Source organism: Talpa occidentalis, unplaced genomic scaffold, assembly GCF_014898055.3.
Source record: "Talpa occidentalis isolate TD23 unplaced genomic scaffold, MPIMG_talOcc4v2.1 talOcc4.4, whole genome shotgun sequence".
Taxonomy (NCBI): domain Eukaryota; kingdom Metazoa; phylum Chordata; class Mammalia; order Eulipotyphla; family Talpidae; genus Talpa; species Talpa occidentalis.
In genome coordinates this window covers 2,649,351-2,661,360 of record NW_023604295.1, presented here as the reverse complement: position 1 = coordinate 2,661,360, position 12,010 = coordinate 2,649,351, and the positions used below count along the sequence as shown (strand labels likewise).

The 12,010-nt window shown below is 58.1% G+C and overlaps 1 protein-coding gene across 1 annotated transcript in view; it reads right to left on the bottom strand.

Annotated features, from left to right (window-relative positions):
- Positions 1-1,127: 1,127 nt before the first annotated feature.
- The window catches only part of DSCAM (DS cell adhesion molecule), a 433,598-nt gene continuing 422,715 nt past the window's right edge, over positions 1,128-12,010 (bottom strand). Inside the window, exons 32-33 of the mRNA XM_037524927.1 lie at positions 11,481-11,783; positions 1,128-2,256 (exon numbers count right to left, since the gene is read on the bottom strand). Of these exons, the coding sequence (XP_037380824.1) occupies positions 1,904-2,256; positions 11,481-11,783 (656 nt within the window). The 3' untranslated portion in view covers positions 1,128-1,903. The remainder of the gene's footprint in view (positions 2,257-11,480; positions 11,784-12,010) is intronic.

Below are 12,010 nucleotides of genomic sequence, written 5' to 3'. Positions count from 1 at the left end.
AGTCTGTGAGGGTGCAAATAAGCTGTCAACACGGATTAAATGCTGAAGTCACGGCGAGAGAGAAGGCGTCTCACAGCCGCAGAACGTCCACAGAGAGGCCAGCAGGCGGCCTGGACACAGCTCTGGCCTGTTCTGCAGGTGCTCGGTGTCCCTGCATCCAAGCTAGCAGACAGGCCTGCTGGGGAAATAAATGGAAAGATGAAAGGATAGGAAAAAAGGAGGGGGAAGAGGGCGAAAAGGAAGGAAATTTCTGAGCCTGATTGTAAAGTGGAAACAACTGAACCGACCTAAGCCGGCAGCGTCAAGGGCACCTCGGGAGAATATTAAGGGGAAGCCGGACCTTGGGCAGCCTGTCACCCGGGAAACCGGGCCACCCCGGACCCCGGCCGAGGTTTCCTGTCAGTGCAAACTGATGTGGGGACGGAGACCGGATTATCCTTTCCTTTTTGGGGAGGGAGGCTGAGATGGGAGGCAGGCGGCGGCCGCGGCGGATCACACGCGGTTTCTGATGCACACGTGGGGGTCACCGGACACCCCTTTTCAGGGTGAATTCTCCATTAGAATGAACTACTCCGTGCACCATTTAAACTGAGAGGAAGGAACATAAAGTGCGGGTTCAGAGGAACATCACTGCTAAGGACCAGTTCTTCCTGCCCGAGGGACTTCTTGGCTGCGAGACAGGCTAAGATGGCCTGGAGAAAATGGACACAGCAGTCAGTGGGTGCCAGCACGGTTGGGGGGTGCACTGTGTGCTTCTCGTGGTCCTCTCTCCTTTCTCTAGCAGGCGGATGCTAACTGTGGGGACTCAGGAGGTGGGTGGCAGGGGTCTGCCAACTGTTTCTGTAAAGGGTCGGAGGATAAATATTTTCAGCTCTGCAGGGCACACAGCACCGCTGCTTACTCAGTACCGCCATTGTGGCATGAAACAGACAAAATACAAATAGCGTCCACAGCTATGTTCTAATAAAACTTTATTTATAAAGATAGCAGTGGCTGGGTGTGGTTTGGAGGACTCTACTTTGCTGACCTCGGCTCTAGCTTGAGGGCAGGTGCCACGGGCAGGCGGGGAGCAGGACTTTGGGAAGGCTTAGAAAACCTCGTCAGACATCTTGTTCTGACCGACCCTGGCTGAACCTTCTGTGCACCGCCCGGGGCCTTCGCGAGGATTCCAGAGCGTCGGTGTCCGATCCGGCCATGAAATCGGGCTCCCGGTTCAGCCTTGGTGCTTGCAAACATACGCATCAATAGCAGGAGCAGCCAGTCAGCAGGAGACGAAGCAGACATTGGAATAAAGGCAGACAACCTTTCTTTTTTATTTCGCTTAGACAAAATGCAAAGAGTGTCTCATTAAATTAAAAAATAAACAAAGAGAGAAAATCAAATTGATCCCCCCCACCCTTTCACCGACGGCACTCATCCTAATTAACACCGGAAGAAGGTCAGATCGAGGACCCCGTGTCTAATGGGAAAGAAAGTTGCGCAGACATGACTAAGGTTTCCCCGCCCCAAATCAATGTTTCTTTTAAATTCACAAAGAGGGTCATTTTTTTCCTGTTTGTGTTCTTGAATCTTGTGTGATAGAACTTCCAGTCCGAAGTTTAATTAGTCCCCCATGCACTTTGTAGAAAATCAGTAAAAATGCAATAGCCTGTGAAGATCATAAAACTGGACTTCTTTCCCAAAAAATCAGATGCCCAGGCAGATGGAGCTCACACTCAGACAGAAAAAAAGCAGCGGGAGAGTCTTTGCACTGTCTGTGGGTTCAGTATCTTTCTTTTTTTTTTTTTTTAATATATTTTGGCAATTTTCTTTAATTATAAATATTGGAATTCCGTAAAAAAAAGGTAGCTTTGATTGATTTTTTTAAATCGTATTTACAACCGCTGTCCAGTCATGCTGTTTGTTATACCAGGGTGTACGATTTGGCGTACGGGTTGTTTCCTTTCAAGTGGCCCCGGGAGTCGAGCAGGGATTCTTGGGAGCTGCTCATTTTGGCGGCCTGGCCCAGCTCTGCCCCTTCTCGCTGAGGTAATGTGGCCACGGCCCCCTGCTGCCACTGCTGGCCCTCCCTGGTGGACGAGGCGGAAGAGGCGGCCTCCATTGGGATGGGCTCCAGGACCGTGGGGCGCTTCAGGGTCCGACTTTTCTGGGGTTCCAAGCACGCTTGCCCCAAACTCAGGTCCCTACTGGTGCCTGGGCCGCTTCTGTTCAACAAGAAGTCCATTCGAAGGTATGGAGGCAGATGGATGAGGTCACCTGCGGACAAACACAGAGCAGTTAGTGGGTGTCTTCCTGGGGCCACAGGTGCCTGCCCTCGGGGGCGCCCAGCAGGTGGGCTGTCCTTGTGCCTCCCCTGTGGGGAGCTGGCTTCTCCCCCCCCCCCCCCCCCGCACAGTCCCTCAGGCCACTGAGCTTCACACTTGAGCCACAAAAAACAGGCAACGGAGCCTCTGAACCTGCCAGGGAGAGAACAGCACCCTTGGGGCGCCGCGCGGGGCAGACGCTGATGGCCGGGCCTGACCTGCCAGCGGTCTGGCTGCAGACAGTGCGGGGTCCTGCCCGCCTGGTCTCCCTGCTCACGCTGGGCCCCAGGAGGAGTGCAGGGGTGGGGCATGACCAGGCCTGAGCTCTGGGGGACGGGGCAGGAGGTCAGCAGGAAGGGGAAGGGGGTGGGAGATTGTAGGGTAAGGAAAAAATGTCAGGCTTTTCTGCCCTCCCGCCATGAGGATAGATGAGGGAACCCTGCGGTCCTGAGTGCATGCCTGATGGCGGCACCTGGAGTGGGTGCACCTGGGCTGAGAGACTGAGTTTATAAGGGCGGCGTCGCGGGGACGCCAGCAGAAGCTGAGAGAAGAAGAAAAGCAGAGAGAAGGCCAGAGAGGCCAGATAGAGTGAGGATTGGCTGGGGGCTGGGAGAACTGCCAGCCTCCAGGCCCCCCAGCACCCCTGCCTGCCATGTGCCTGGTAAATCTAAATAAAAAACCTGCAAAAGCCACTGAGGGCTCCAGGACTCCTCCCTCTCCTGGTCTGCTGGATCAGAAAACCTGCTCTGTGTCTTCCTGCCCCAACAGAGATGAAGGAGGCCTGAGGAAGACCAAGACCTCCAGGATGGCCAGCAGGTGTGGCCTGTGGAGGAGAAGGCGGTGGGAGGAGCCGGTCTCTCCCGCTCCAGACCTCGGAGACCACCCACTGGGCGTAGATGTTGGGGAAGATGGTGCCTCGGTGGGGAAAGATGGTGGTTTGAGTAAACACAGGCCGAGTTTTGACGTGGTTGGAGGCCCCCAAGAGGCGTTTTTATATTAGCAAGATGTGGGCATAACTCATCCCTTCACCTTCTGCCTCTGAAGTCACAGGCGCTGGATTCTCATTTTGCTTCTGAACGTTCCCAGCTTTCCTCGTTGTCCAGCGAGCCTGCGTCAGCCCAGCCCTTGGCCCTTGACTCCCGTGCAGAGGCCACGGAGGCGCCAGTGCGCCTGGGGCTCGTGGATGTGGGAGCAAAGCCACGGGACTGCGCTCACACAGCGACTAAACCCGGCGGCCTTGGCAAGCCCGAGTCCACTGAGAGGGAATCACCAGTCAGGCAGCAGGACAGGAGGCTCCCGGAGAGGCCGGGCGGGCGCTGGGAAGCGGGTCTCATGCCGTCTAAGAGAGCACGAGACCCCCCAACAGCTCTTTAAGACCCTTCCCCAGCATGAGGGGAAAGAGGAGACCTTGTTTTGGGGAGATCTGCCAAGCGGATTTGCACACCTTGCACCCCTTTGGCATCCACCGGGCACCAGGATGAGAGACTCCGAGCAGCTCCCCTCGGGGGTTCCCCTGAAGCGCTGGTGACTGATGACGCGGCTTCAGTGGGAACCGTGGCCAGGATTTCACTAAGATGGCCCAGGGGCCCCTTGGGGCTGATCCTGGAATCACAGTCACTCTCGGTCAGTGACCTGGGTGGGGGAAGGCCCCACAGTAAATGCCCGACAATCAGGTGGCCGTGAGTTGCCCAGTTGTGTCGTCTGCCATCCTCGTGGAAAGTTTTGGTAACTTGATGCAGCTGGACTTTGGCTGAGAACCAACAGCGGCGTGAGGGCTGCCGTTACCAGCTCTGACGGCGAAGGTGCGGGTGTGTCTCGCTCTGGGTGAGACATAAAAACTTTAAATAAAAAGGAAACCTGCACCCCAGTGACGTTGAGGTGCTGCTGACCATCACCCACCTTCCTTCATGGAAGTGGGGTCTTTCTGCCCCCTTCTCTTTCAGGGGTTAACTATTTGCCAACAGATTTCCTGAGAACGTTGATATCTGCCATTACAGAATAAACTGGAAAGTTCTTTGGTAATGTGAGGTACCGTTTTTATGTGATTCAGCGTAACGTAATTTAGCAATTTCGACAGATGTGGATTCTCCAATTTCCTAAAAGTGATTATCTTTTTTCTTCAGAATCCAATAAACAAATTATATTAATTTTATCTTTTACTTATTTATAGGACTAATTTTTTTTTATCATTTTGTTCAAATACTGGAGAAATTGGGGGAGACATTCATCTCCAGGGTTCTTTAAAAATGGAGGTCAAGAAAGCCCCTCGCCATTTCTGAGACCCAAATAAATCTCCAACACTTGACATATTTGCAATGTGCTGTAACCGATTTGGGGGTGGTCCCTAGCCCAGCAACTCCCCAGCGGATGAACAGAACTTATTAACCCCCTAAAAAGCCATGGCACCTTGGTCCCAGCTGGCTCGCAGGATGCGCGGTCCTAGATTGGATGGAGCACATGTGTTTGAAATCAAATGACAAAACCCGTGCTAGCTTCCCTGCCTGCAGGGCTTCCCACTCTAGATGCCGTCAGCAGGAGGGCCAGGGTGTCTGAGGAGACAGGTGAGAACTGGAGTCCTAATGAGGGAAACAGCTGGGCGCCTCGGCGCGGGCACAAAGGCTGCCGGGTTTGTCTGGCAGCCCCTGCGGGTCTCTGGGGTTCCGGCATTTGAGTATTCCAGGTTTTTCTGCTGCACGGGGCTCTCACTGGCTTTGTGCACGGTGCGTCTTTTCTGATTGTTGTCGGGGTTGATGAGTGTCCCCCCAAAGCTATGCGCCCCTGGCTGCCAGAAGCCCCCTGTGGGCTGGCCTTTTGTCCCCCTCCTTTCTCTTCTGAGGCCGAGCCAGAGCAATTTCCCCAGTGGACCCCCAAGACCCGCTCAAGACTAGGGTGGATGTGGCTTTCTGTTGCAGGAGGGAGCAGAAGCCCATGGGGAGCACCTGTTGCACGTCGAGTGGGCCCTCTTGGCTCCCCACTGTCCAGCCCCCGCAGAGCCACCTGCCGCATGCCGTCAGCGGGACCTCCCGCATCTCCAGGCACTGGAAAGCAGCGATGGCTCAGGAGAAGTGCCCCCTGGAGGCCTCGCGTGCAAGTGCACCATCGCCAAGGACTGGGGGAGCCCCGCCCAGCTCTGGCGCCCCCAGCACACCTCCTTTTGCTAACAAAGACCACCTGCTGTCACCGCGCTCCCTCCTCCATGCCGCCTGTAGCCTGCATGACCTCTTTTCTTGTTTGGCTACCTCAAGCTGAATTTTCATCCACAAAATAAGAGGCACAAAGAAGGGGTGGCAGAGAGAGCCCAGGTAGGAAAGGCGAGAGGAGGCGCTGAGTGCCAGCCAGCACCAGGGCAGACGGCAGGAAGCGCGGACTCATGCGTGTGCTTGTGTGTCTGTGAGTCTAGGTGCGCCTGTGTGCATGCTGTGCGTGTGTACACACGCCATGCGCATGTGTTTATATGTGCCGTGCGCCTGTGTGCATGGGTGTACACGTATACACACGTGTATGTGAGCGTGTGCGTGTCTGACAAAGTGGGGGAACTGGACGGGAAACTATTCCAGGAGAAGAGGCAGGTGGGGTGGGGTCGGGGCGTTGGCCGGGGACCTGCTCATGTTGTGGAGTTGGAGCCAGGAGGAGGAGCTGGGGCCCCAACACTCTCCGCCACGTCTTTCTTTTGCTCCTCTGACCTAGCTGCCTCCTTCCTAGTGTTTCTAGCACCTTCCTGGTCACCTCCTTCCAAAACACGAACGCGGCCGGCATCTGGGGAGGCTGGTCTGGGCCTGGCGCATCTGTGAGTCCCGAGCGCTGAGCACTGGGCTCCGTCCTGCGGCTGCCGCTGGCCTTTGTGTGCAGGGGAGGGGAGAGGCCGAGGGGGGACGGCAGACCTCTGGGAGGCTGCGGCCAGAGCATGCACAGATGGGGGCGGAGAAGGTGGGGGCCAGGCTGCTGCGGAGGGAGGAGGGCGGAGAGAGGGAGAGGCAGGGACAGAGAGAGACAGCAGTGGGGAGAGCAGGGCACGGCTCCCAGGAGGGACTGGGAGATGGAACATGGGGAGGCAGAGGGAGGAACTGGAGACAGAACAGGCAGGAGAAGCGAGAGACACCACGCAGCGGCCCAGGAAGGGAGCGGGTGAGAGCAGGGCGGGACACCAGCCAGGGCTGCGGAGGAGACGCAGGGCCAGCCCCCCGCCCCCGGCTATGCACAGTCCAAGACTCTCCTGCTCCAGCAGCCTCCCAGGCACAGCGGCACCCTCGCCCCGCCCGGCCCAGAGCTGCTCCCCTTCCGCAGCAGCTGCGAGGGGTGGGGGGCCGTTATTTCAAGCTTGGGCCTTGTTGTGACTCCTGGTCTCTTCTCATCCTGCCCCGACCTCCGGGGCCTTCACGTCACGCCGGCTCCGGACGCTCACATGGGCCCTGGCCGCTTGCTCACTTGGCCATACCCACCCTGCCTGCACCCCGACTCGTCCAGGTCCTCTGCGGTCCCCCTTCCATCACAGGCCCTCGTTTAAAGCTGACCACCACCGAGAGGCCTCCCAGCCACCCCAGCCGGCTGCATCCCACCGGCCCCCGTCACCGAACACTGAGCTCCCTTCCGCCCGGAAGCAGCATGTTCCAATGTTCTCACATCTGCAGCCTCGCCCCCGAGTCCGCGAGCACTGCAGCTTTGCAGGAAAGACGGCAAAATCAATGCCGAAACAGAATATGCATCGATCCCGGGAGCCTAGAAGGCTGTGCATTTCGGGAATCAATCCTCAGACGAGGGCTCCTGCCACGGCCAGACCCCGCGGACGCACGCCCGTCTCAGCAGGTTCTCAGCCCAGGCAGCTTCGCTTCCCCCCAGCCCTGGGGCAACGCCTGAAGCCTCCTGGTGGCACAGTTGTGGGTGGGGGTGGGGGTGGGGGTGCTGCGGCTTCTGTGGGACAGAGCCCAGGGGTGCTGCTCCCACCCCTCGTGCGCAGGACACCCCCAGCCCATTACCCTGTCTCGAGTGTGGCTGGGGTGCTGTGGAGAAACCCCAGTCCTAACATCCTGCTTCACCTGCATTGCACTTGAAAAGCACTAGCTCCAGTCCGCGCAGTGGCGCGGCCATTCTGGAGAAGAGCATGCCTCCGGGTCCCAGACAAGCACGGCGCCCTGCCTCGCCCAGCGCCCCAGCCTCAGTTCTTCCTGGGACGAGTGAGGTGGCTCAGGACAGGGGTCAGAGGTCTCCCCCACTCGGCGTGATGAGGAGGGAGCCCCGAGAGCTCTGTGCTTGGCTCTGACATCCGCCTTCGCTCCAGATAGTTGTGAGCGCGTGTCTAGTCGGGGGAGGGGCCTGGAAGCAGATGCTTTCTCATGCTTGAGCTCTCACCTGTGGAAAACGGCTGTGCACCTCGTGGTAGGGATTTGGGGAGACGCATGGGAAAGGCCTTTCTGGGAGCCCCAAATTTCAAGGTGCATAGCAGCATCTCCCCACCCCTCGCCAGCACGGTGACACGCTGCCTCTGCTGGCACAGCATGTTCGGGTGAACGAGGGCGGGTCAGAGTTTGAGGGGCCCCCCGCGTCACGGGGGACCCATCCATTGGAACGCTCATCCACCCCCAACACGGTCCGCGGCCTGTGCTTGGCCGGAGCTGCGTGTCGATGCTGAAGCGCGGGGCAGAGGCTGCTCGCCTGAGCAATAACAGCTTCCTTGCAAGCCGCGCGGCCGGCAGTGGTGCTGAGCGCCGAGAGCTGGGGGCAAAGGGACCTGGAATCCCCTGTGCCCACGGCCGGCGAGACCTGACACTTTAAGCTGAATATTAATGCTGCCGCGGGCAATGAAACTTGCAAGCGGACCGCTCTTGGTAAGTGAATCTTCTCTCCCAAATGGCAACCAGGAAAAACCCTGAATAAATAATGCGCGGCTGGTAGCTGAGGCCCAGGTACACGGGTCCTATTACCATTCCTGGCTTGTACATCGGAAGCTTCATGCATTTTTAAGAGCTGGTCGATCGTGAGAGCCTCCCACTCGCTGGCGAACTTTAAAAACTACATGCGGGCATGAAGGGCGTGAGTTGGCTGCTGCTGGCTCTTCTGCAGCTCTGAAGAAAAGCCGGTGGGAAGCTCTCTCCGGCTACGGGGAGGGGGACCTGAATGCAGGATTTGGGGGGGGTCTGGTACAGAAAGATGTGTGGGGGCCGGAGACTCCCCCTCTGAGTGAGGCTGGCGGGGCCACGTGAGGGCTCAGGGAGGAGGAACCCTGGCTGGGGCTTGCTGGACCAAGCGGGAGGCTGGCGACCCCACTCAGCACCCCTGTGCATGCGAGTCACCCCACAGAAGGCCCGAGCTAGCCTGGCAGGAGAACCTTACAGGCAGCAGGACACGTTGAGGAGCTCAGAGGCCGGGGACCGTGGGCCCCATGTCGGAGGGTGACGGCCACGGGGAAGGCAGGCCCGGCTCTTGGAGCCTATGGGTTTTAGCCCCAAAGTGTGGCAGATTTATTTACCTACTTATTTTTATTAAAAAAGAACAAGAACAAAGAAAACACCCACCACCATCCGTTCCATGCCCTCCACACTGACTCCCACCCCCGCCTTCTTCACTTCGGCCTCCCATGTGCCCTCGTTTATTTGGTTTAATTTTGCCAACTTGTCTTTTTAGTTTCCTCAGCTCACACACACCTGAGGGGCATGAACCTGAACCCCGAACCCCTAAATCTTGTCCAGAATTATAAACCAGTGTTGCCACAATAAAATAATAATAATAAATTGGAACGTACGTCACTTATTTACTAGGTTGGAAGATGAGCAGACTTAGTCGTCCTATGGATTGCACTAATGATTTCCAATTGTCATACTTCCACCAGCTGGCCAGTCTGGCCATCCAGGGCCACCCCCCGTGCCTGGCGCAGGGTCAGGTGGAGGCTGCAGCTGAGTCCTCCAGAAACAGTCCCAGGCTCACCAGGGGCTGGGAGGCTGGAACTGGACAGAAAGACCAAGGCCGACAAGGCCTGCGATTCCTCTTCCCGAAGCCTGATCTGGCCAAATGCCCTTCACTTGACTGCAAGCTGCGGACAGCTGAAAAGCTTGGGATCACGTTCAGGGGAAGTTATCGAGAAAGACAGATGGTGAGGGGAAAGCCAGCCAGAGAGCCAGCCGGCCGCACGGGCAGACGGCCACCACCCGGAGACCCGGTGCGCGAGCCCGTGTGGGCGGAGGCCGCGTGGACTCGGCCTCTGTCAGCAAGACAGGGAGTCGGGACCGGGATCCAGGCTGCCGCAAGCTCGGGAACTTACAAAGGAACCTGAGGGAAGGGCTTCAGGGGCCGAGCTGGGTCCTGATGACACAAATTCCAGGGCAGGCGGACTTAGCAGATGCTAGTGTGCACCTTGATTTAAAGTATTATTCTTGCCTGAAGTTATAAAAGCATTTTAATTAGAAGAGTCACCGACAGCGACAGGGGCGCAGTTGGCTCTTGCATTGCTCTGCTGGGTCCCAGCGGCTGTGTCCTGAAGGGAGGCCCGCGCTGGTAGGACACTCACCCCTGTCTGAAGCACAGGTGGGAGGCTCCTCACCTTAGGCAGCCCCGGAGCAGCTCCCCGCAGGGGCATGGTGGCAGCGCCCTGAGACAGAAGCATGGAGTGCGGGCAGCGTGGAGGAGGCGATGCTTTCCAGGAAATTAACAGAAGGAGGGGTACACAGGGGCAGTCCGAGATCGCCCCGGGGCTGGTGACAATTCCCACCGGTGGCCACAGGCCCTAGGACCTCACGCATATGCTGCCTGCTCTCTGCTGCACGCCTGCTCCAGAACCCTTGGGCTCCTTCACCCATGTGGCCTCTGAGCCCGGGGGTGGCAGCATGCCCCCCACTCCCCGCTCCTCCCTGGTCTCCCTCACCTTGGGCTGCACAGCCACAAAAAGCCACGGCATTTATCCCACGTTTTCCTGCATTAGCCTTGCAAATAAATGTCAACAACAGAAAATACTGGAAACCAACATGCCCAGAAATAACTTCTGTCCCAAGGGAGCGAGGCAGAAGGAAAATGAATGAAGCCGTCGCTCTGTTAGATGTTGCTGCAAATCTTGACTCAGGACGAGGACTAGCGGCCGGCCGGGCCATTCTTACTTTACATACTTTTATGCGTTTATGAGGCTCATTTCACTGGGACTTATGCCATAGAAACCAAAGGAATCACAGCACTTTAGAAGCGAAGATGAATTTCTGAGCTGGAACACGGACAGCGGTTCGGAGAATGGGGCAAAGAGAACTAAGACTGTTCTTCAGGGGCGGACAGCGCAGCCCGCAGAGGACGTTGGTGTGCCAGGCCCAGGGCGACCCCGGGAGAGGGGCCATGTGTGCGCTCAGGCTGAAAGCTCGGCGCCTTGTAGTCCTGCTGCCTGGCGCCGCATCTGAGCCCGGAACTGAGAACCTCAGTTACCACAAGAACCAAACTCGCTCCTACGCCGCCACTCCTACCCGGGCCGTAGGCAGCAGCTGCTGGAGTGTCTTCCCTCTGGATTCTCATCCACACTCCCTCTGCTCCCTGCGCCCTGCTCCCCATCTCACTCCTCACCCACACTATCTGCCAGGCTCCACAGCCTTACTGTGGAGCTTGGAGCTCACACCCCAGTCCCAGACCACGCTCAGGTGCTGGACGTGAAGACCAGGCTTGACCTCAGCTGGTCACCGCCACTTCGACAGCTCACGCAGAAGGCCGAGGCCCGGCGCCGGCTGGCTGGTCAGAGCACTCTCCTTTGGAAGCCTCAGGAGAGCAGCCTTAACCATATTTTTGACGCCCCTCTCATCATGTGTGGGGTTCTCCTCTGGAATCTGGGCCCTCAGGTGCCGAGGCTGCCTGCACAATCGCATATGGCAGAAGCAACGTGTCAGTTTCCAGGCTGTTTCCTCTGTGTGGCTCTCGGAGCCCTGCGATGAGGCGGCCCGGGCCACCTGACGGGAAACCCGCACCAGAAGGACACGCCAGCACCAACTGCCAGCTGAGCCCGCCCTAAGCTGACCCTCCAGACACTGGGGCCGCCAATGGGTCGCCCCGCCAGAAACAAGATAAATGGTGCTGTGGGGAGAGCCAGCGAGCCTGGGGGCTGCTTACGCAGCGGCAGAGGGAGGAAAGCCCGGAGTAGGGTTGGGGGGCCCATAGCACATGTGGGGTTGGGGGGGTGCTGCCACGGGTGCCCCCTCCAGCGGCCACTTTCATGCTCACCTGGCCGATGTGCCTTTGGAACCGCCATGTTCATCACTCGCCCTCCATCCTGAGGTTTGGGGGGAGACGCAGTGAATCTGCAGATCCCCGATTCTGAAGGGGTGCTGGAGGTCAGGCTGTCCGTGTACTCGTTAGTCCCTGCCGTCAGCTGCTCGGATGACGTGTCCGATATGAAGCACTCAGTGATGGTGAACTTGGCGTGCCTCAGCTGTTCCTCCATCTTGGCGTGCTCGTAGGCCCTGGCCAGTTCTTCGTAGGTGGAGGAGGCACTTTCTGTGGAGACCATGCTGCTTCGTGCTCGATCTGCTCCGTGGGAAAGAGAAAACAGCTGAGGCCTGTGAGCCACCTGACCCGCTGGCTGCGGCCGCTCCTCCACATCCCCGTGTGCCTGGCGGGGTCCGGGGCCCTCGAGATCCGCCTTGTCACCACCACGCTGGCTCCACGAGCCGCGGGAAGGCGGGTTCAGGGAGCTTGTTTCTGCTGAAACAGTGGTCACGTGTCCCCACCCTGGGACTTGTCCAGGACTCGGC